Here is a 22,655-nt window from a genome sequence, read left to right on the forward strand (position 1 = left end):
CCACCGTGTAACAGCAGCACCAGACACGCAGCATCCTTATCCTGTGTTTTTATCCCAGCTTCCAGCGAGATACTGTAGAGGAGAGAACAACAAACAAACTAAAAACACGTGCGTGTATCTATCGACAACATGTTCTGACACCGCCTTGAGCCTGGGCTATACACTCGGAACCAGACGGAACGATCAAAATCCCATCGATTATCTTGGTCGAGCCGTTCCGGGCTGGTGATTTTTCAAGGTGTGATGGTGGTCGTTGCGATTCTGTTTTTTTTTTTTTTTTCCTGGACCAAGTGGCATTTCCACCCCTTCCGGTTGATCCGTTTTCGGTTCGGTGCTGGTTTAACTCCTAGGATTCAGGATTTTATAAATGTAAGGATATGGTTCTTCTGTTTCCATGTCACATTCTACTCTACTTGGAATGGTCACTGGGATATTTTTTTGTGTAAAACGTTGCCATTTTCAAGTGATTTGTCTCCAAATGCCTTAACAAATCTGTAAACACAATGCTTCCCAATATAGTGGTGCAGTTTGTTTTGGATCCTTCCGATGCCTTTTATTGATTCAGGGGGTTTTAAGGGCATTTGTTTTGTAGATTAGAAGATAAATAATCAATTCATTTGCTGAAGATACATGCTTTACATGTTTTATCTATGAAAGATAAGAACTTTTCTTGAGTCTTTGAGATGAAATTCCACAAACCATCATAGTATGACGGTAAGAAACAAAAATTAAGGAATGTGTATTAGCGTCTGTGCAACTAAACGCTTCTATTTGTATTGAAAAGTTTTTAATTCAATGTTTTATGTTGAATTACTTCCATAGGGGACAGTTGCCATAAGGATCTAACAACACCTGGGTTTGTAACAAGTCCCTCAACGAATACATACTCCCATTGACTACAGGTATCAGAGGCTTTTAGAAGTCTAACTGGTAAAACAGCTACTAGTATGTTAAAAAAGTCATTGAATCTTGAACTGGGACGTCTTCTTCATTGATGTATTAGCTTGAACACAACGCAAATTTTGCGCCACAATGAAGAAAATGAATGTAGCGAAGATGGTACATTCTATAACAACTCAATTCTTCTTCATAAACATCATTTCTACTGGACATTTTCGTTGAGATTTTTTCTTACAAAATTAATAATACCCAATCTGGTACACCACTCACTGCCAATAATGCGATCGATCCCGATACTAAACCCTTGATTTAAAATGTGTTACCAGGGTCATGAAATGAATACAAATTTTGTACACACACACACACCTCCTGTTGCCGATGAAATCGTAATCTAATATCGTATTTAATTTGAAACAAAACCACCAAAAAACAAACGATTGCAAATGAAATTCCGCAACCAATTGAGAACGAGAGTCCAACCATCAACTCGCCATAAAACCGGCACGCTACTGTGTAAGCTCATAACTGCACGGAAAAAAGAACATAAAAAACAGGACACCAAATCCAATCCGGGACTGATCTAATATTGTATGATTTATCGCTCCTACACCGGGGGGGATGGCAAGGTACCGGGTTTATAGGCTGTAAAACTGGCTGATTGAAGGCCCTGGCCCAGAAGCGCACATCCGGTGTGGGTGAAATGCTGGCCGCAAATAATAGTCCGACGCTTCACAAAACCGCACAAGCAGAGGAAAGGGTTTTCTAGTTTTTTTTACAGCCCAAAACAAAAGCGACAAGGGTTAAAATGTATTTTGGAAGCAGACATTTACCGATCGGATTGCGGTGTCGGTCGAACACCGCTATCAGAAAAATGTGTTACATCGTCCCACAAATTTCAAATGTCCCACAGAGGTACGGGAAGTCCTGGATCCCTCGTTTTTGCGGAGGGGGGAGGTGAACACACCGCCCTTTCTGATTTTTATGAGGTGCAATAGATGTCGAGAAATGCGGAAAAACCTACCTTCACTTGCGACTCCGTCATACCGAGCGCGTACGCCAGCTTGGCCCGTTCCGGACCGGCCAAGTACTTCGTCTGCTCGAACGTCTTCTCGAGGGCAAATATCTGCTGACCGCTGAACGTGGGCCGGGTGTGCTTCTTCTTGCCGTCCTTGTCCTGGGCGTGATGGCTCTGCGACAGGCTGGCCGACACTAAGAGCGGGGAAAAATGGAAAAAATGGAAATGAAAATGTCAGCAAAATCTAACCGTTTGCGAAATGATGTCGGTCCACTACCAGAAATTGAACATAATTAGACGTGTGAATATATGCGTATGTGGCAGGGTACCATTGGGCGAGACACTGTTCATACACCCTTCCTTACAGACGGCACACTCCGCCCAAGAAAGGGAGTGGAGCAAAAACCTTTTACTCCAAAAACCAGACACAACACACACAGCTTGACACATGCAGTACACAATTTTGGTACCATCGAGCGCCACAGAAGCAGCTGTCACACCGAGACCGCCACACCGAGCTGAGGTTTTACGTGCGCCGCATTCACAAGCGGCTCCTCGCCTTGTTAGCAAGGTCGTTACAAGCTTCTCGGTATTTTAAGATTATTGCTTACCCACGACTGGTGGCATATTTTGGAGCGTTTTATAACTTCATCCTGGCAGCAGCGCCGGCAAGATGACAAACCGCGCCACCCTTCGACTGTGCTTGTGTGTGTTTACCTTTCCATTGGCGTTTGCGCTTGGGAAAGCGTGTCAAATTACACGCCACAGTACAGCAGCGTGTGCTCTGCGGCATGTCAGCATGGATTCCATTTGTTGCGTGATTTCACTGCACTTTTGCGGCACGTTCTACGCTACTCATTTAGAATGCATTCAATTTTACGATTCAAACTGTTTGGATTGTATTTTTCGCACGATTTTTGCTCTTTACATTACATTGCATGTAACCATTGTTCGCTGCGTAAAAAGACCGAAATAGGAAAAAACAATACCCTGTTAAATCGTTAAATTAAAGCTGCTCTAAATCCTTTAAATCTCATTTTTCAACACACCGCACCGAGTACAGGGAGCAAAACATTGTCGCCGAACGAACGCCCGCTCTGCCAAGCAAGACCGCCTGTCAAAGGGCGCGAAAAGGAAAATCTGCCTTGTGCAGATAAAAAAAACACACACACACACCTTTCTATCTCTCTCCTGTAGCCGGAAAAATGGTGCCACGTTGGTGGCAGAAAAAAAGACCAACACTGGGCAAAAATAAATTGGCTAACAACGAGAGAATTTCACCGTTGATAAGCGTACGCAATGGATGAGCTTTAGGCTTCCCTGGTCGATCGTCCCGTTCAGAAACGTAAGGATGATGATGGCGAGCCGACGAAGACGACGAACGTTGATGATGACGATGATGATGTTGTAGTATAAACCGTTCTCTACTGGCTACCATGTATCAAAGCATCCGACAACGGCAATGCGAACCATTTCTGCTTCCTTGTTCCCTTTCTTTCTATTTCTATGGCAAATATTGTGTGCGCTAAAAGTTGGTCACATCTGGCGGTAGCAGGCGTAGGAAATGGGTAAAAAATACAACAACACAGAAATATACGTAAAGTTTCGGTGGAACGGCGTTTCGACATGTTTAAGATGAGCTGAACACGGAACGGATCAAAGTGAGACAACAAATTTCTTTCACACTACAGGAGAAATAAAGTGGATTTAAAATTGGCAAGACTAATTTGATGTTTTATGCACAAATCAACGTTTCAGTGTTGTAAGGAGCGTATAGAAATTAAGTTAAATTGTGAACATCATAAAAGAATTTAAGAGATACCTTTCAAAAATACTATTAGAAAAATACTATTAGAAACTACAATGTTCTAAAAGGCAAACAGTTCAACAATTCAAATCATATCCTCGCTCGACAAAAAGCACAATGGTGTCAATGATTTCCCAACTAATTTGTTGCAAATATCTACATATCGATTGCCTTGCAAACCAACATAAACCACAATTAATCATGAGCAGCAGCAGCAACACTAATGATTGGCCGAAACTGAATTTGAATAAAGCGTACATAATGTTGTATTTGCTGTTTTGTGAGATCGCTGCTCCACTAAATGGAGTGATAGATGCTCAGTTTTCCCTCCACGGCTTGTATGACCCCTTTTTTAGACCCCCTACCTCCTTTTGTCCATTTTCCCCCCTTCCGCCCAAGCCTGCCTGTGACAGTGATACATTGTAAATGATGACGCTGTTGCTGTGTCGCTGCCCTTGCAAAACACAGACAGACAGCGCGTGTGGGCGAAATAGAGAATTAATATCTAAAACTAATGAAACTCTAATTAATGTCCGCCCAAAAGCGCACCGCTGGGACGCATGATGGTGTCACCAGTGTCGCCGGACCCGGAAGGTCGTTGGGGGGGTCATCAAATGGAAAGCGCGGAAAATTATATCACAAAACGAGCGATTCGGAAATGTCATCCATGGATTGCCACATTCCGTGACTCACACCAACCCCCTATTTTACCCTACCAGTGCCACTAGAATGGGGATAGAGATAGCCGCTGATAGTGATCACGCATCCAGACAACCCTTTCACCCCATAAACTGGGATGGGATAGATCAGACACACACACGCGTGCACAAACACACACACTCAGGGAGCAAGGAATATAATTAAAGCGATATAATTATGCCTATGACATATGAATGTTGGCCAAGATAATGAGAATCCGGCGAACCCGGGGATGTGTGGCCATTATTGAACACCCAACGGTGGTTGTGCGGTGCACTCGATGGTGTCGACCGTTTGCGGTTGCACCGTGTATCTGATCGAACGACCGCCCGAAACCGGGTGCGGTGAAGGTGACGGGCATGTCGCAGAAGGCATAAAACATCGATTCGGTATAATTGTAAAATAAACGTAACATTTATTACAATTAAAACTACATAGATAGACGACGCGATGTGATAGTAATTAATGGATGCTCGTGTGCCACGGGTGTGAAGGCTCCCGGGTGGGTTTAGCACCGCAGAAACATGGCGGCCACATGGGGTTGTCCGAATTATGTTGCCGATCGTCAGTGATAACGAATTATTAAGCATCCCGAGGATTACGTTTTAAGAGATAGTAGAATTCTTGCATAGTTCTAGGTTATTTCGGGAACATTTCTGAACTTTATTTAAGTAGTAACAAAGCTGTCTAAAACTATTTTAAAAATATACTTAAAGAACATGTTTGTAAAGGTTTTGTTATATGCTTTCAAACTGTTGCGTTTTTGCTAATTTTCTTTACATAATTTACAAATATATTGTTTAATTTCCTTTCCAGACAAAAAGTGCACCAACCAAGTACAACGAAATCACGCATTATCCCTCTACCAGATTCAAAACACTTTGTTTCAATTACTTTCAATCCTCGGGCTTGCTTGGTCCCCCGGCAACCTGCACTGCACTCTCCGCTTTGTGAAACCCTTTTTAGGCCCGATCGGGTTCAGATCGAGGGCCCGGAGGGACTGGATTAATTATTCATATTTCCACCATTTCAACCAACCATTTGTATGTAAATTTTTGCTCCTTCTTTTACCCGCGTGATCCTTTTTCCGAACGCCGTACTCGAAGCCGAACGGCACAAGCACATCGAGCAGATCCTTTGGCAATTTCCATTTCCATTTGGTTACAGAAACCGGGCTACCGTTTTGGCGATAGAAAGGCACACTCCCCACATTTCCCACTGGAGTAGTAGCACACAAACACACAAACTCGAAAGGTTGCGTTCCGGATGGCAGAGATGGCAATTAAAACGGCAATCATAATTAAAGTAATGAATGTGATAAATATTTTTCCTTCCCCGGTGTTTGAGTCTCACTCCCAGCACAAAAAGGGCTAGCGGCAAAGTGGCAACGTGCAATGTACACGCAAGTGAATTGCTACCATTCACTGGAGCTGGCACGGTTCTGTGGGTCGTAAAATTAATTCTCGGCCACTGTCACTTTTCCCTGGCGCACCAAACCGGTGGAGCCCCTTGGAACTATTGGAATCGCTTTTTGGTAGCACAAATTTATCGATTTACGATCTTTTCCACTAACACACACGCACGCACACGTATGGCTATGGCTGATCTAAATGGTTGCAGTAAAGACAGCGGAATAGCTACCGAAATAGCGAAATGACCAACCGCGCTTTCTTCCAGTGCTCCTCGAACACTCGAACCTCAAACCTGGAGCGAACTTCATCTCACACAAGACGCTCCGTCCGAAATCGTCCGAAACATTACGAATGGGTGATAATTCTTTTACGACCATTACGGGGCACCCATTTCTTAATAGAGACAGAGCCAGAGAGCAGCAGCACAAGCTTTATGGGCTTTTGAACGGGGCTGCATAGCGCCATAATTAGCGAACCCAAGAGCGAACGTCTTGGACCGTTGGCAAAGGCCACATCATTGCTGGACTTTATCGATGCACTATTCCTCTTTTTTCGTCTATTTCCACACTAAGGTTATGATGATAATCATCATGATCGTGATGATGATGATGATGATGTTGCCATTATTTAAGTTGTCCATTGTTTTTCGACCAGTTAGTAAACTATTTCGAACGGCGTGAAAAGTCGGAACGGCGTGGTGTAGAGCAAGACAAAGAAAACAAATCAATTTTATGGCCTACCGCTGGAATGAATTCTACCAATTTTGCCGTAATTTACTGGCGGCCACTAAACAGTACACTAAAGGGCAAATATTTGTACACCGCACACACGGAACGACACATTCAATTAACGGCTGTTTGCAATCGCTGCTAAACATGTGAGCCAGCGGCCATTAGGGCGTTATGTTTATCTGTTTGGCAAACTTTTTATTGCTGGTCGAATGTTTACGAGCATTCAATACGGTTGCGCTTGTTTAGCTATACCATCATGCTCATTTGAAGCCGAGATTTTTCTTGTTTCAATTTTTAATTGCACTTCATTAAACGGACGTAAAAAGTGCTGCTACATTGCCCTGCTTTCTATGCTTTTCTCCTTCTACTTGTGCTTGAGAAACCAAAGCATTTGAAACACTTTTACAGACCACCACCACCACCACCACCGAACGATTACAAACCGTGGTGACCGCACAGTGCAAGCTTTTACACCTAAAGCGGCAAACCATTGAACCCCCTGTCCAAACATCATCATTAAACTGTGTAAAGTAACTAGAACGATAATGATAACGATAATCACCGGGAGGCTGTGCCACGCCGAACCTTCACCACCCCGAACAATCCCCCTGGCTGTCCGGTTAGTCGAGCACAGGGCGCGTCCTGAGCTACGCGCAAAGCCCATTAAAGTGGAAGCGTCACAGCGCTTGAAAGTGAGCGATAAACATAAAAATGCTATATTAATTCCAAACCCCAAACACAACACCTTCACCCAGAAGCAGGCACCAGGCGACGGCCCCTTTTCTTAGGAAGTGATAGCGTCTAGCGATGGCTCGTGATAGCGTACCAAGCATCGTCAGCTGTGTGAAGCGCTCAGAAGACGAACGCGCAATATGTTTAGCCATTCCGACGGCAAAATGGGCAGCCACCAGAATGGTGGAAGGAAAAAGTCACTTTTGCACACTTTCCCCGATTTACCCGGCTGGGCTGGAACGAATTTTCCGCCTGTGGAGGGCGGGAGGGCGCATCAACCCGGAACATTCTGCTGCATAATGGCCGGCAAATGACGCAAAATACTGCGGAATTATAACATTTAATGATCATTAGTCTGGAAGCTTGGAGCTGTATGCGTGTGTGTGTGCATGGGAGGATGAGTTCCAGGGAAGTGACACACGGCTGTATTCAAACGGTTCGCACAGAAAAACCATCACTCTCCCATCTCTACGGCCCTTTGTACAGCGAGCTAGCTGTCATCCGGATGGAAGCTCCGGCTCAACGTCAACTTCATCATCAGCACACGACGAACGATCGACGTGGAACAGCAGATTGCAGAGGGGAGCAGAGGAGTTTTTTGTTGAAACCAAGCGCACCGGCTCACTGCTCTGGCCACGACGTCATTATCGGCAGATGGTGCTTATTATATTAACGACACATCACGTGATGTACTCCCGGCATTACATGTCTTCCCCGTAACGTCCGGAACGTCCGCGTTTTGATGCTACAGACTGGCGATGTTCGGGCGTCTTCATCTGCACGTTTTGCACGAAAAACGTAGCGCGTTTTAGTACTCCTTTTTTCGCCTTATTTGTATGTGCTAGCATTGTACATTTTAATAAAAAAGGGGTTTGAAAAACTTTCCCAGACGTGTTCTTTCGTGTCAAGTGTGCATTACAAAAACGACATATTCTAATAATCCATTAACTAGTTCTATCAAAAACGCCTTAAATTTATCCTCACTTGGTGAATAACTAATCTTTAACATGATTTTTATTTGCTGCTGTCCGAAAAAACAGCAAGAGAAAAAGGGCTTTAGACACATACAATCCAATTTTCATGCATCTCGTTCACAACCATTCTTGTCATCCACAATTCAGGGGAAAATTCTACCACACACACACACACACACACACACACACACACACACACACACACACACACACACACACACACACACACACACACACACACATCCATACTCCATCTCTCAAAAACCCAAAAGATGGGAAAATCGCTTTTCCTTCATGGTTGCTATGGTTATCTCGCTCCGGCTAGGAGGAAAACTCCCCTTCACAGCATCACAATCATCATAATCATCATGCTTCTATCGCACTTGCACACTAACAACATAGTGCTCCCAGCACGAAACGTTCACAGCCGCACACTCATATACAAGCTTCTCGCAACTCTGTGTGGGTGATGTTTTAAAACCTTCCCCACACATACACATCCTTCGCTGGCTGCGTGGTACAATGTATCCTGCTTTTCAATCTCCCCCCTCAGTGCAGGGTGGCCATCCCCGTTTTGGGGATGGTTTTTTGAAGACTCCGTGATTGGATGATTATGGAGCGACATCATTATAGATACAAACAGGGGTTGAAGAGGAGAACGGAAGGAAGGGAGAATACGTAACGAAGAATGGGTGAAAATTCGCCCCACAGCTGTGTGTGGAAGTGTGTCAGCATCGATCTCCGAGCCACAGTCGGTGCCACTTTGCGCGCACAGATCTCTCACACGCGGAAAGACGAATCGTTCAAGATACTGAATCTTCGCCACTATTCACCACCACCGAAGGCTGCTTCTTTTTTTGTATATTTATGAGGGCAGCTCGTTGGAAAATGAGATTCAGCTATGTATTTCTTGTCGGTATGTGTGTTAGAGCGACCAGGAAAAAAAAGCAACACAACGCCCAAGGACTCCACATGCACAAAGACGATGATACAGTGGCGAGCATGATCCGGGGCGCCCACACTGTTCCGTTTCGATGGTGGTGGGCTGGTGGATGGTGCAAAATGTTTCATTTATTTATGAATGTTGTTCCATGTGCCGTATTTCTTTCTCGTCTTTCGCAATCCACCATCTTTCTCTAGCATGGTGTTGTAGCTCTCTGTTAGGCTCCATTTCAATATAGCTTGCTTACACGTGTTCCCCCCGCGTTTCGGGTTGGAGCGTACGCACCGCTTCCAGGCGGAAGGGCAGGAAGGCCTTCATTTTCACCAATAGAACACACATTTCTGGGCGTACTGAACGGCGCCATATAATATGCGTTTATGGTCATCAAATTTAAATCGAATCTCATCAACAAGATCCTTTCTCGGGAGCGAGGTTTTAGTTTTTCTTTTGTTTCTTTTTTTTTGCAACAGAAAACAAACTCCAACGAAGGAAGCTACGACGACGAGGAATAAATGATTTGATGGTGTTTGAAACACTAGACACTAGCTCCGCACGCTTGTCCCTTGGTCCAAAGGGTCCAAGGGACGGCGCATAAATATGTGGACGGGACATTTGTTCAAAAAATAATCAACAACGTATTTATGAACAAAAGCACGCGAGGGTCCGAGAAAAATACTTGCTAACTCAGCAGGAGAAACGATGATGCTATGTCGTAGTCACATGGCTTCTGCGACTGCTTTGAGAAAGGTCAGGGCTTTAAGTTTTGGCAGCATTTTTAAGAGTTTTTTTTAATCAGAAAAATGCATCTTTGCACAAATTATATATTTTTCAATATCACGACTGTTAATCTATTTTATACTTGAATTATTTTAATTTTTTATTGAAAATTGTAACTTTATTGCCACACATTTGTCGCGTGTTTTAATTTAAATTTAATGTATTCCCAAATTTAATTAAATATAATATAATCTACTCATGAAAAAAAGAGCATCCTCCTAAAGCTCAGCTTCCCAACAAACAAATTTACTACACGACATGAAAATTCACTATTTTCTCGGCACATAAAATGCGCACACAACCGAAAGGGAATAAAAATGACAACCCCAACAGTCCATACCAACGTGTTCGTGCGCACTTGTGTTAGTAAAACGTACGTACGTAAAAACAACGCTTTGCGCCACCAAAGCGCATCACCACAAACGATTGCACTTGTGCTTGTCCAGTCCGTCCATTAGTGTGAGTGTTTATGCCAACTGCATGAAGAGAAAATTCAAACTTACACCGAGCTTTTCATTTTTTTCCCTACAGCTACAGTAGTACTTTTTCATTACAGTCAGTTGTGGTCGTGAACAGTGGCACGCCATTTTTATTTAAATCCACCCAACGAGTACGAGTGCATCGATTTTTACGCCTTTACCACCGCAATGCGAGCATTCACACCGCCTGCTTCGCTTGAGCTTAACTAAAGCGAACATAACTTAAGATGGAAGGGCTGGTGTTTAAGAGCGCCAGAGAGAGAGAGAGAGAGTGAGAGAGAGAGAGAGAGCAAATGAGAGAGTGAGAACAGAGAGATGAGTACACACTTTTAAAACAGGGTTTTGCATTACAGATGCAATAAAGTTCGATGAACTTCGATCGGGAAGTAAAGCGAACGAACGGATTAAAGTTGGATGCCCCTTTTGTCGTTGTCGTTCTAGCAGGGCAAACGGTTATACGTGTATTGGAATAAACAAACCGTTTCGATTATCAACACCACATTACAATGCACTCGTTGTGCCGACACGCTCCAAATGTCCTTCGAAAGTAATTATAATTACCCCGTCGCTACGGTATACGAGGGTTCGAATTGTAATCAGCTCGCTCTGCAACGACACTTTGCAGCACTTGGAAACATAATAATGGATTTGAAAAACATGCCACTAGCCATTTTGTATTGTCTTTGTTAGCTCGATATGGCACTAAAGCCACACACCGAAGCCACTCACCAGGAATAAATGCTCACAAATGAAAAATCTGCACCATTTCCACCTGGCGGCACCTTGTGTGCTGGCGACAACCGTACCGTGTCAGCAACCATAGCACGTTCGACTGTTAATTGCATGTAATAGAAATGTTTGCTCGTCACAGAATACTTCCTAATTGTCCCGGTGAGTGAGGAGGTGCCCGAGGAGGTACGTTTAGAAATTACCGTATGCTTGAACTGCCGTATGCCGGCACAGTTTGCGCTCGGAAGTATGACGTTACTACAGCGCAGGCTGTGTTTATCGAGCTATTGCCGCTGGGGAGGGCGGCGAAGGGACAAGCAACACAACCACACGTTTAATTAAATGCAATAAAATTCCACCCATCAGGGCAATCGGAACGCACGCTGCATATCTAAACAAACCGTCATGGGTCACGTGCCGGTGTGGGCCGAGGGCGATGAAGGGGCGTACAAGCGTTGTTGCTGTTGTGTTGTGTTACATTGCCTCCTTCGATTAGCCCCTGACGGATGATGGTGACGGATAGGCAAATGTCTGATAAGAAAATCGAACTAGCCGATCAGCAGGCCGCGTCAAGGAGGCGTGGGAATAAATGGTGAACAAATTGAGGCGTTTCAAAATTAAACGGTTAAAGAAGCTTTCCACTAATGTATGGTCAATTTTGTAACATTCCACTAAGCATTATTCTAACATCAACTTGTGAAAATAACAAAAACCAACCCGGCAAATGAGTTAATTCCTTCACTCCGCTCCTCGAAACAAGCACTGTTCGATTTGATCGATTGGAACAATATTTATTTTTATTACCCATCGGTACAATTGACGCGATAATGACTCATATCAATCGCTGATAAGGTGTATTTATTTACCTATGATATGAGACGATTGCGCTAAAACGATTCATTCCCATTCCCATCTGTTCCAAGCGTGCCCGATGCGTGTGTTTGTCAACGGGTAATGGTAACGACGGTTGCCAGTGCTTTATGACATTTTTACGTACTAAGAGTTGAGATTGTACATCGTTAGCGTTTTAATCAGATCGAGTTCGAGTTGCTTTCAACACTTGACAGCAGCGTATCTGATGAAATACGCTCCAAGTGTGGCTTCGGCTAGAATGCTAGCAGCAAGTACATATATCCAGTTGTATTTACATGACTGCTGATTGAATAAAGACAATCTACCGATCCGAATGCGAAAGATGTCCACCTGCACCGAGTGGGAGCGAACATTACGATGTAGGACTGCCTCCCGCTCCATCTTCCTCCCTCCCGTAATGTCTCTTTGCCTGATTGTGATGTGTACGTTGGTTAAATTCCAGTCTCCAACTCGTACCCGAAAGCCGGAGAGAAAATCAATAAAGAAACAATTTAACAGCTGTCTATCGGTCAATTATCTCTGTCAAAGCATCATCACACGGACAACGTGGTGTCCTTATTTCCGTTTTCCTTCCCACCAACATCCTGACTACGACGATTCGCGACGATTAAAAGCATCCGATGGAGACAGCAGCAGCGCTTGGGCTTGGGATCTCCCCGTTGTTGCTTCAACATGTTTCGAATAATTGATGATACCTCGCCACACACTGGGTCGGAAAAACTGCCCACAAAACTGACCCATCCCTACCCTGGCTTCTCCGTTGGTGCTCTCTGTCCCCATCGGTCTGTCTGTCTGTGTGAGTGTGCACCACTTTGGACACTACTTTGCTGTACAATTTGCAACAAACGGTGTCCATCACAGCGAACAGGACAGCACTCAAACACACGGTTACGCCCGGTTCGGTACGAGAAGTGCCTCGTAATTTCCACATCATTTCAAGAAGCACGTTCATCCGGCCGGCCGAATGCACTGACCGTTGTGTGCTATCAACGCTGAGAGTGTACTACGCTTCTTGTGAAGCCGGGTGCAGTGGGCTCGTTTTAGAACTCGGGCTCCAAAGCCAATTTTCAGACCAATAGGCTCCAAGCCTATCAACAGCAGCAGCTCCAAGGCTCACCGGGGATCATCATTATCCGGCTATTGACATGCAATGGACGACTTATAATAGAGAGTCAAAAGTCTGTTAACGTGTGCCCGGTGACTTTAGGAGGTTTGTGCCCCGGTCATACCGTACAGACATGCACTGGACACACACATGCACCGTTTGACCGATGCGCTTGGAGCACTGAATATTGAATCTGTCCAGAGGTTCCAGCGTCCATTGCACCGAGTCGCTTCCTAAATCGTGTGTCTGGAGAGTCTGAAAATCTGTGCTTACCCCCGGAGGAAGATCCGTATCATCTGCTAATACGCTACCGATACTGGATGACTTTAGATTTGCCCGATGCTAATGCTCTGATTTTGTACCACTCAAGCCGGACACCGGGGAGGCCGGAACTTTGTACACCGAAATACTACAACTAACCGATGCCTCACACGGTTTGCCAACTCCTGCTGGTGGTCTAACGCGCTCGACAAACTGTACACCGAGTGTGCCTGTCCGTCGTACGTGCGTGTGGTCACAATTGGGTAAAATGTCTGCCGAAAAGTCGATACATTGGCACCATACGGGATCTGCTCGCGATCTGCTTTGGCACTACCGTGGGTTATTTTGCTATCCACTCTGCGGACCTAATGGATCGTTGGATTAGTGCCCAAGGAACGGACGGATACTGATGGGATAATTCATTTCTTATTCCCTATTTTAATAATGTTTACAATCTTCAAGTCGTTGATATGAACTATCAGGTTAATACTCAAGTGTTGGGTAAGGTGTTGAAGGGTTATTTAACAATTTCCTTTTTCGCTCGATGAAGAAATTGTCGTTAAAAGTTAATCAAATATTATTGTTCATAAAATACAATATCAGAAAATGATAATAATCGAATAAAAAAAAACTGTTATCACTTTTTTAATGCATTTGTAGTAACGATCCTCATGATAATCGCATCACGTCTGGTTTTGTAGCAATCGGTGTCAGTATCATTTGACTACTTAGAGGGTTTTTGGTAAATTTAAATAACGTGCAACAAAGCAATTGTTTGTAATACAAATCATTAGTAATTAAAAATTACACATCTTCATAACCTGTTAAGTTTATGTTTGAGTTAAGCCCAAAAGTCTGATTAACTGCCATTTTCACAATTATTTCTTCGGATTTATAAATACGACTCATACGATTCAATCCATGGATAAGACTTATGCTGGCCTATTTCCCTTTCTACATAGATTTTGTTTTAAAAAATTGTAATGAAAGTAATTAAACAAATGTTGTCATTTATCCCACAATTTACTAACGAAATTCGCGTTTATCTCCCAATTCTACCAAACGTCTTACGAACGCTTCATGTTCCTTTAATTCCTAACAATTCCCTCAACCCCTGCTTGATGTGAAGTCGTTACTGCTTAGATAACACACGATAGTGTAATGTCCCTCCTCTAACCACACACTGTCCTATAATCCCCTCGTGTGTATCATGGCAAATTGATCATGGCCTACTACTATTAAACTAACGAAAAACGGGTTAAACACGTCACTCATTCCCTTCGAGTGACTCAACCCCAACCGCCCACTCTCCTTTATCTCAGCTTCAAAAGCTGGATATAACATACATTACAGTGTACGCGTGTGTATGTGTTGAAATTAATGCGACGATATTAGAGCCCAATTACAAGCACTGCAACCCAGCGCCCATTTGCGTACGCTGGTGCACCGTGGGCAGGTAGGTGTGCGAGGTAGGGGAACGAACGATGCGTGTAATCAGACGCACACACACGCATACATGTTGGGATCATTTTTCGGGGGAGGGGGAGAGTCCCCGTCGGCTTTTACGACATTCAATCATCGTTTTTACGGCGATCCATCAAATTTTCCGATGATTAATTGGGCGCACGACCGTTCCGGCGTTTTATGGTACCAGCTCCATGAAAATTGCACATGTACACGGTGTGTCACCGTTGTGTGTCGGGAAAAGGGTTTCTGGCCTCTCGATGTTTCCGGGGAAGATTCTGCCAATGGCTACTGCCACTACACACACGCACACAACACGCAAAAGTGAATAAACTAAAGCATACTTACTGGAACCCAACCGATCTCGCCACGCCATCGGGTTAGCGACCAAACCCTGCAGCCCGGGCCAATACAGATGCGTCCGGTCGACGAGCGGGCCGGCGTGGGCCTTCATCGGCCCGTTGGCGTGGTTCTGTTGCGACAGATACTGCGCCATGTTGGCTGCCGCAGCGACGGCCGCCGTAAAGCGGGGCATACCGCCTGGAACGAGAAGTTCAACACGCGAACACCCCAAGGGAACATTATTTTGCGCACATTCACTCAATCAAACCGGCCGGACCGGGCGGGCCAAAACCGTTGTTTCCGTTCCGTTCGAAGCGCCCCGATTTTGCCCATCAAACTTACCTCCTAAGGCATTCAGTTGTGCGGTGGTGACGGGCGGCGGCCGCGACAGTATCGTATCGATACCGTGCGGATTGCTGGCCGTGCTGGCATGCGTTTGCGTCTGCGATACGGCCGTCTGCTGGCTCGGACTGACCGGCCCGGAATGGGGCGCACCCTGAGCCGCTCCCTGGTGGGACTGGGGGTGGCCTTGATGGTTGTGGTGGTGGTGGTGCTGCTGCTGGGCCGCCTTCATCTCCGTCATGGAGTGAAGGGCCGCGAGCGGCGGCCCCAGGAAGCTGAGCTGCAGCTTGTGGTCCAGCATGTCCGAGATCGTGTGCGGGGTTTTGCCCTTCGCCAGATGGTTGTGGTTCACTGCACCGCTGCTGTTGTTGTTGTTGTTGTTGTTACTGTGTAAGTGATGATGATGATGCTGGGGGTTGTGATGATGGTTTAGATGTTGCTGCTGCTGCTGCTGCTGCTGCTGTTGTGCCAGCTGGTGTCCAACGGCGGAAAGAGCAAAGGACTCTACGGATGCTCCGGAATGTCCGGACGTTGCGCCCGCCGTTGAATGGCACGGAAGCGATCCCGCCGACTGGCCACAGGTGCTGCCCCCGTGCGAAAGGTTTTCCGGACTCCGGGACGATCCCACACTATCCTCGCCGCCGTGCGGACTGCCCGAAAGGGGATAGCTGCCCACCAGACCCACCAGCTCACCGTCCTTCGTCTGACTAGAGTACGAGCGGGCGCTGCCCAGCGGACTGCCGCACGATTCTTCCCGCCGGTGCTTGGAGCGTGACTCGCGTCCCTCCGGCTCGGGGCTACCCTCCGAACCGTAGTTGCTACTGTTCAGCCGCCCGTTGACCGGACTGTTACCCCGCGATCCGTCCGGCAGGATGTTGATTTCGTCGTCCTGGTCCGCTTTGTCCGGGTCGCTTGCACCGTACGACGAAAGCCCCCCGCCGGTAAGATGCTCGGACAGTGCCGATAGTCCCGAACCGTCCACCGAACCGTGGTACGATCGGCCGTACGGGCTTTCCGTCCCGTGCTGCTGGTGGTCGTGTGTGTTGTCCCGGCCGACGGAGCCTACGCCCGTACCGCCAAGATACAGGTTGACCGGACTGCCCGACTCGGTGTGATGTGCTGGCCGGAAGTGTGTGCTGGCGGCGGCGGCGGCGGCTGCTGCGGCGTGCTGCGACAGGTTCAGCAGTGAACCGGCGGCACCGGCGAGCGATGCGGGCGGCAGGGCGGGATGGCCGGCCGTATCGTACGCGGCGGACGGCGACGACGTCGATGGATCGCGGAACCCGAAATTGCTGCCGAAGCCAAAGCCATGCGTTCCGAGCAGACCGGGTGAACGGAAGGCCGCCAGCGTCAATGCTTGGTACCCGGTGCGTACCGGGTCGTCCGGACTGTACGGTTCCGTCCCCGGCGGATGGGCAGGCGCTGGCAGTGTTCAGCGCCGTCGAGACGGGTGCGTTCAACGCTGTTGTTTTTCGGTTTTACACGATTTTTGTGGAGCAGCTGTTTCAGTGTTACGCATAAGCACAGTAGCACAGGCTATTATTTTTTCACAACAAACACAACATGGACAATTGTTGCAACAAACGGGTAATTTTTCACCTTTATTTGGGGCACGCAATTTTACCGTTTAATTGTTTCACTAGCTATTGTTATTCTTGTGATTTCATAACATTTTCAAATAAAATTGACTGAACGATTTGTTTTTCTTCTGTTTTGTGTTTCTGTTAATATTAGTTGATGTTATTTTTATGACATTTAACCTTCATTTACACTAGTGCACTTGTTTTCCTTCATTTACCTTCACTATTGTACTTTCGTTATTTATACACACTTTTGCATACTATAAACTTGCATTACTTCACTTCACCATTCCGATTAATCTGTTCTATTCACTGCTCACATTTGCACAATCATCATTAATAATGATCAACAAAATACCTTACTTCAAAAAAAGCTCTCTCACGAAAATCATTCCCATGCTTAATATTGACACGCACCGCACGAACTCGTCCACCCTAAGCTTTGCACGAACACACACAGTACACATCCGGTTGTCACGAGACGGTGTGCCAGAATGATGTCGACCACGGTAATATCGCACCGGATCACAGAAGTAGGCCTCGGATACTCTGTTTATCAACACTGAACCAGTGAATCGCAATCAACGCACACACACACACACACATACACTCAAACACTCACCGGAAAATGCGAACACGCGCCTAACAGAGAGGGGTGAGGAAAATGGCAATCACGGCTGGAAAATAAGCGATCGTCTAGAATTGACTTGCACTTCGCTGCGCGAAACCGCGTCGGCCAAAAAGTATTTGCTTCACGCCGGAATGGGCAACAACACGAACGTCCCGTTCCGGTCAGTTGCTCAACGTCTTCTCACAGCACCAGGCAACGGCAGCAGCATCCTAGCAGCATGGAGAGAAATGATTGTTTGCTCTGTAGCTCCGCCCATCGATTAAAAAGGGATAAAAAGGTGGAGCACCGAAGTACGCTACGGAGTGCTTGCTGTTGCAAAAGGGAGAGCGAGCATAATACCAAAGGGAGTAGAAAAGAGGACAAAAGTCATGGTAGAAGCGATAGACAGAGAGAGAGCAAGAGCGAAAAGGCAACAATTTAATCCATTCCAATGTTTACGTTTGCGCACAAACACTCTACACACACAGCTACACCAGCTGTGAAGCATGAGGCAAAACAACGGACAACCTTCACTCTTATTCTGTCTCACTTGCTATTTCTCTTTCGCTCCCCTTGCCTTTACGAGGAACAAAATGCCCGGCCATGATGTTGATGGCGCTTGATAGCATTTTCTTCGCGCGGAGGGGTTTCACCCCTACGGCAAACCGAAAGGGTAAAACGGCGAGTAAGCAACGTTTCCAGTCAATGCAATGAGTTCATTAATTTTCGCCCCATCTCGTTCGCACTACCGCTACCTTACCTTATGCTCGGCAAAAGGGGGATCACACGGGGGAAGCTTCCTTTGTGCACGTTAGTGCCACCTTTTTTCCTCCTTTGCTGGAAATTCTCCATCCGTTGGACAGTGTTGTGTAAGGGGAAGGCACACCTACACACCCACGCACACTCGCGCACGTACCCGGAGTCAGTTGGGGCAACATAAACAACGTAGCCACACGTAGTTACGCTTCGCCCGGCTTGTACGCGAGTTCATATATGTGGTGCAGCAGCTAATCCTTTTTGTTCGTCCGCTTTATCAACCTGCGTGGGGCGTTCTTTGTCTTGCCGTGGTGGTGCTTTTACAACCACCACGTTGCCTACCGACCGCAAGAAGTCCCGGGGCCCAGGATTTGCCGTGGCGGAGTTAATGGGACCGAACCACCCTTCCAACTCGTCCTCCCCACCCCACATTCGTTCGATTCGTTTTTACTCATTTTCTATACAACACAATAATGATGTTCAGATTACACACACACTCTCTCTCTCTAGCGGGTCGGGTGAGGGTTTCGGATGAGGTTTTTTTTTGGTGGGGTGGTGGTGCATGAGTGGAAGGCGGATTTGTTCGTAATTTAATTTCGTAATTTTTAGCGGTGCGCTTCCCGCCTGCCAGTGGGTGAAAGTGACGTGCTTGTTGGCGCACGCCTGGGGAAACAATGGGAAGGACGGGAAAACTAACACTGCAGGCAAGAAAGCGGTTTATCCCTCAAAGGTGACATTCGGCGTTTGCGCATAGGGTGCAGCAGATCAACGACTCGAGGTCGTGTAATCCTTTTTCGCACACCATTTGCATAGGTCACCAACACACTGTCTAAGGTTTTTTGTTTGTTGTTTCTTCATTTCTTGGGGAAGTGCATGCGGATTGTACTTTTTGTATATTTTTTCTATATTTTTTCAGATGCAATCGCTCTATTATCTGAATGCAATTTTCTGAGCAAAAAATGCACATATTAAGCACAAGTTTCTTATTTTTTTAATTGTAAAAATACGAAACTTTTCCGACCAAATAAGAAATGCCTTAGAAATGTTAAAACAAATCAACAAACTACCTAATACATACAAAACTACAGTTAATACTGTTCCACATAATGCAATCGTTGTGTCGAGTGTGCAGATTTTAGGGAGAAGTCCCTCCACATATGAACATGCACTTTCACACTACACACACACACACATGCACGTGAAATGTATGCAACATGGTGCACACTGTGTATGCATACGGTAGCAAAACCGCAGAAACAAAGAGAGCAAAATAAACTTTCCTCCCCTACCTTCACCGTTCCTGAACACTCACTCTCTCCACCCTTTTTCGGGGGAGCTTTTGGGGAGGTCAAACAAACAAACAAACAAAAACACACACACACACAAAAGTGGCCAAAAATTGAACCGTACCGAAAATGTTTTGCTGTTTGTACCCGGAACCCCATGGAAAGTTTTGTGACGGGCAGTTTGCAGCTGCCGTTTTGCAATTGGAATTATTATTACGGGAGTTTGTGTTGTGTGTCGGCAACTTCGGCCAAACTTGCATTATTACCAACTGGCTCACCTGCCCACGGGGACGATGCTAAGTGTGTGGTGTGTTTTTTTGTGAATATTTTTTGCACGGTTTTTTTGTAACTCGTTTCATTGATTTGATGGCGGAAACAAAAACCACACGCCATATTTTCTATTAATCACATCGTGTTAATTGTTTATCATACTTAAAGATAACGAGCAGGTCGATTAGCTTAACTATTCCCATTCGAGCAAAGGCTGTTATGAAATGTGAACACTTTACCTGACCATACCTACACACAGTACAGTTCCCCTGTGCGTCCGGCAAAGGACCATTCACAGCACGTTTTTTTTTTTCAACATCTTCTAACCACATCACAAATTAAACTGCCGTAAAATTATCACACCTTTTCGATTGCAGCGAAAGCGAATTGGGTCCGTTTTTGGTTTGGTGAGTCCGGCTGGAAGTTGGAAGCTGCAACAGTGCATCAACAGCAAAAGGATGAGAGGTAAACGAAACTTCGAAACTGGCAGAGAACGAGGAAAATTCGAGCGTATCCCTGCTGGATTGGGTACAAAGGGGCCTAAAGGAAAAGGTGACAGATTCAATATTTGAGTCGCTTTGTTCTGTTAATCGTTTGACTTTTTGCTTCGAACCTTTGAACGACAACCCCTGTGGAAAGGTGTTTAGTTTGCCAGCGGCAAACGGATATCCGGTTCGCTTTTGTTCGGCGTTGTGCTGGAAGAGGCTGCAGCGAGAACGGTACAGAAAAGTATGTATCCTTTTTGGTTAGACATTTTAAGTGAATAACTTTGTATAATTTTAATAAAAAATACTGACCTTTAAGCGACCATATTAACCTTATTAAAATTTATATTACACTGTAAAACATACATGTTTCACTTTATTTACAATATTCATTAGGAACGACCAGGCCGTTATGCTTGTATTTATGTTACTATCAATACATTTCCTAAATAATTACAGATTGATTTTATTGCAGTGTCCCATTCGCACCCGCTCACAATACACCTTTGTCCGCTCCTTGCTGAGTCCTCAATCTGCCATTGTTTGCGTTATGTGGGATTTCATTCATTTCATCATGCCTGTAAGAACGATTGACTTTTACGACGTCCCTTCAAAGCGATTTCGCTATTGTAGTCACACACATTCCGGACCTGATTTTGGATGAACGATTCAGCTTTTACAAACAAACAACACCTCACAAACGTGTGTGTTCATTTCCGTTCCATTGCTTTCTCACAAACATACACACGCGCACAGACACACGTAGGACCCTTTTTCATACCCGATCGTGTACCGATCTCTTACCGCGCTTAGGGAGTCTATAATATTCAGCTAAAATTTTCTACGCCTCATCAGACAATCCCTGCCGGCGTGGGGTTTCTCTTTCGTTGCGCAGTTGATGCGTGTGTGTGTTGCATTTTGCTCAATAATCGGGACGTGATGCAAGCAAAAGAGACTCATCAAAAAGGTTAATTGTTGGTAGAGGTGATAAATAATGCTTAATTATTTTTAACATAATAAAAAATTATAATCTTAGGATTTTTAAAGATCTTTGTTTCAATTTTTATTAGATTCTTTACAGTGTTTTCATGTATCTTTTATTGTGTGCCATGTTTAATAACAAAATTATAACATTGATATATATTAAAGCAATTTAATGATGACAAAATATTGAGCGAGTTTAATATTATTTGTAAAACAACGAAATTAAATCAGTTATGCATTAAGCTAGTATGTCCCACGAAATTAAGCTAGTATGCCCATTAACACCGATTTGAATAAAACACCTAATTAACTCTCCACCTAGCCTTCTTACTCTCACTCTAGTTATAAGCAAATCAACCATCTTCAAACAATTGAAATGAACTCGCTGAGAATAGTTCGTGACATAATTTATGATCTTCCAACCCTCTCACTCAGAGGATGCCGCCTCTTCCTATTCAATCAACCGGTTCAGCCGGCAACTTACAACAACGGAAGAGGAATGGCTATTCATGCGCGACGTTTTAGTATTAGTGGTTTAGTCTTTTTTTTTTTGCTGTTTTGATAACATTAAACGTTGTACAATGCCATTCGTGTACACACAAGCGCTTTTTTTTTTAGCATACTGCATACGCCAAAAGATCCATTTTGAATGCACACGGTCACAAGCACATTTATACAGCTGCAATTGACTTTACATCTTCCTTCAGCTAAATTCCCTCGGGGACAATCTTCCATCATTCATTGGTGATGGCATTGGTGCAATCCTGGCTTCCTTTTCCTTGCCTTGTCGACTCAAACGCATGCAATATAGTCTTTTGCCGCCAATTATTATACCCGTCCAAGGTTGCCAGCAGTCCCAGTCAGATTCGTCGACAACCCTACCTAATACAGTCACTGTTCCACACACATTTCCCTGTCCCGAGTGTTGTTCTCATGCACACTCACCGGCATCCCCATTACCCAACCGGATAATAGATTAATTGGTGTTATTTATGGACATTTAATTGCTACAAATAAGTGACACTAGAGTGAAAAATTATTATTGCTCCCATTTTAAGCGAAGTGCGCAAACCGTTTAGTGAACCCTCCCCTGGTGTTC

The 22,655-nt window shown here is 45.2% G+C and overlaps 1 protein-coding gene across 1 annotated transcript in view; it reads right to left on the bottom strand.

The window, feature by feature from the left end:
• LOC120952252 (filaggrin) overlaps nt 1-22,655 on the bottom strand; it is a 48,937-nt gene that overhangs the window by 25,852 nt on the left and 430 nt on the right. Inside the window, exons 2-4 of the mRNA XM_040371488.2 lie at nt 15,586-17,018; nt 15,250-15,441; nt 1,922-2,109 (exon numbers count right to left, since the gene is read on the bottom strand). Coding sequence (XP_040227422.2) covers nt 1,922-2,109; nt 15,250-15,441; nt 15,586-17,018 — 1,813 coding nt within the window. The remainder of the gene's footprint in view (nt 1-1,921; nt 2,110-15,249; nt 15,442-15,585; nt 17,019-22,655) is intronic.

This window comes from Anopheles coluzzii, chromosome 2 (assembly GCF_943734685.1).
Source record: "Anopheles coluzzii chromosome 2, AcolN3, whole genome shotgun sequence".
Classification (NCBI taxonomy): domain Eukaryota; kingdom Metazoa; phylum Arthropoda; class Insecta; order Diptera; family Culicidae; genus Anopheles; species Anopheles coluzzii.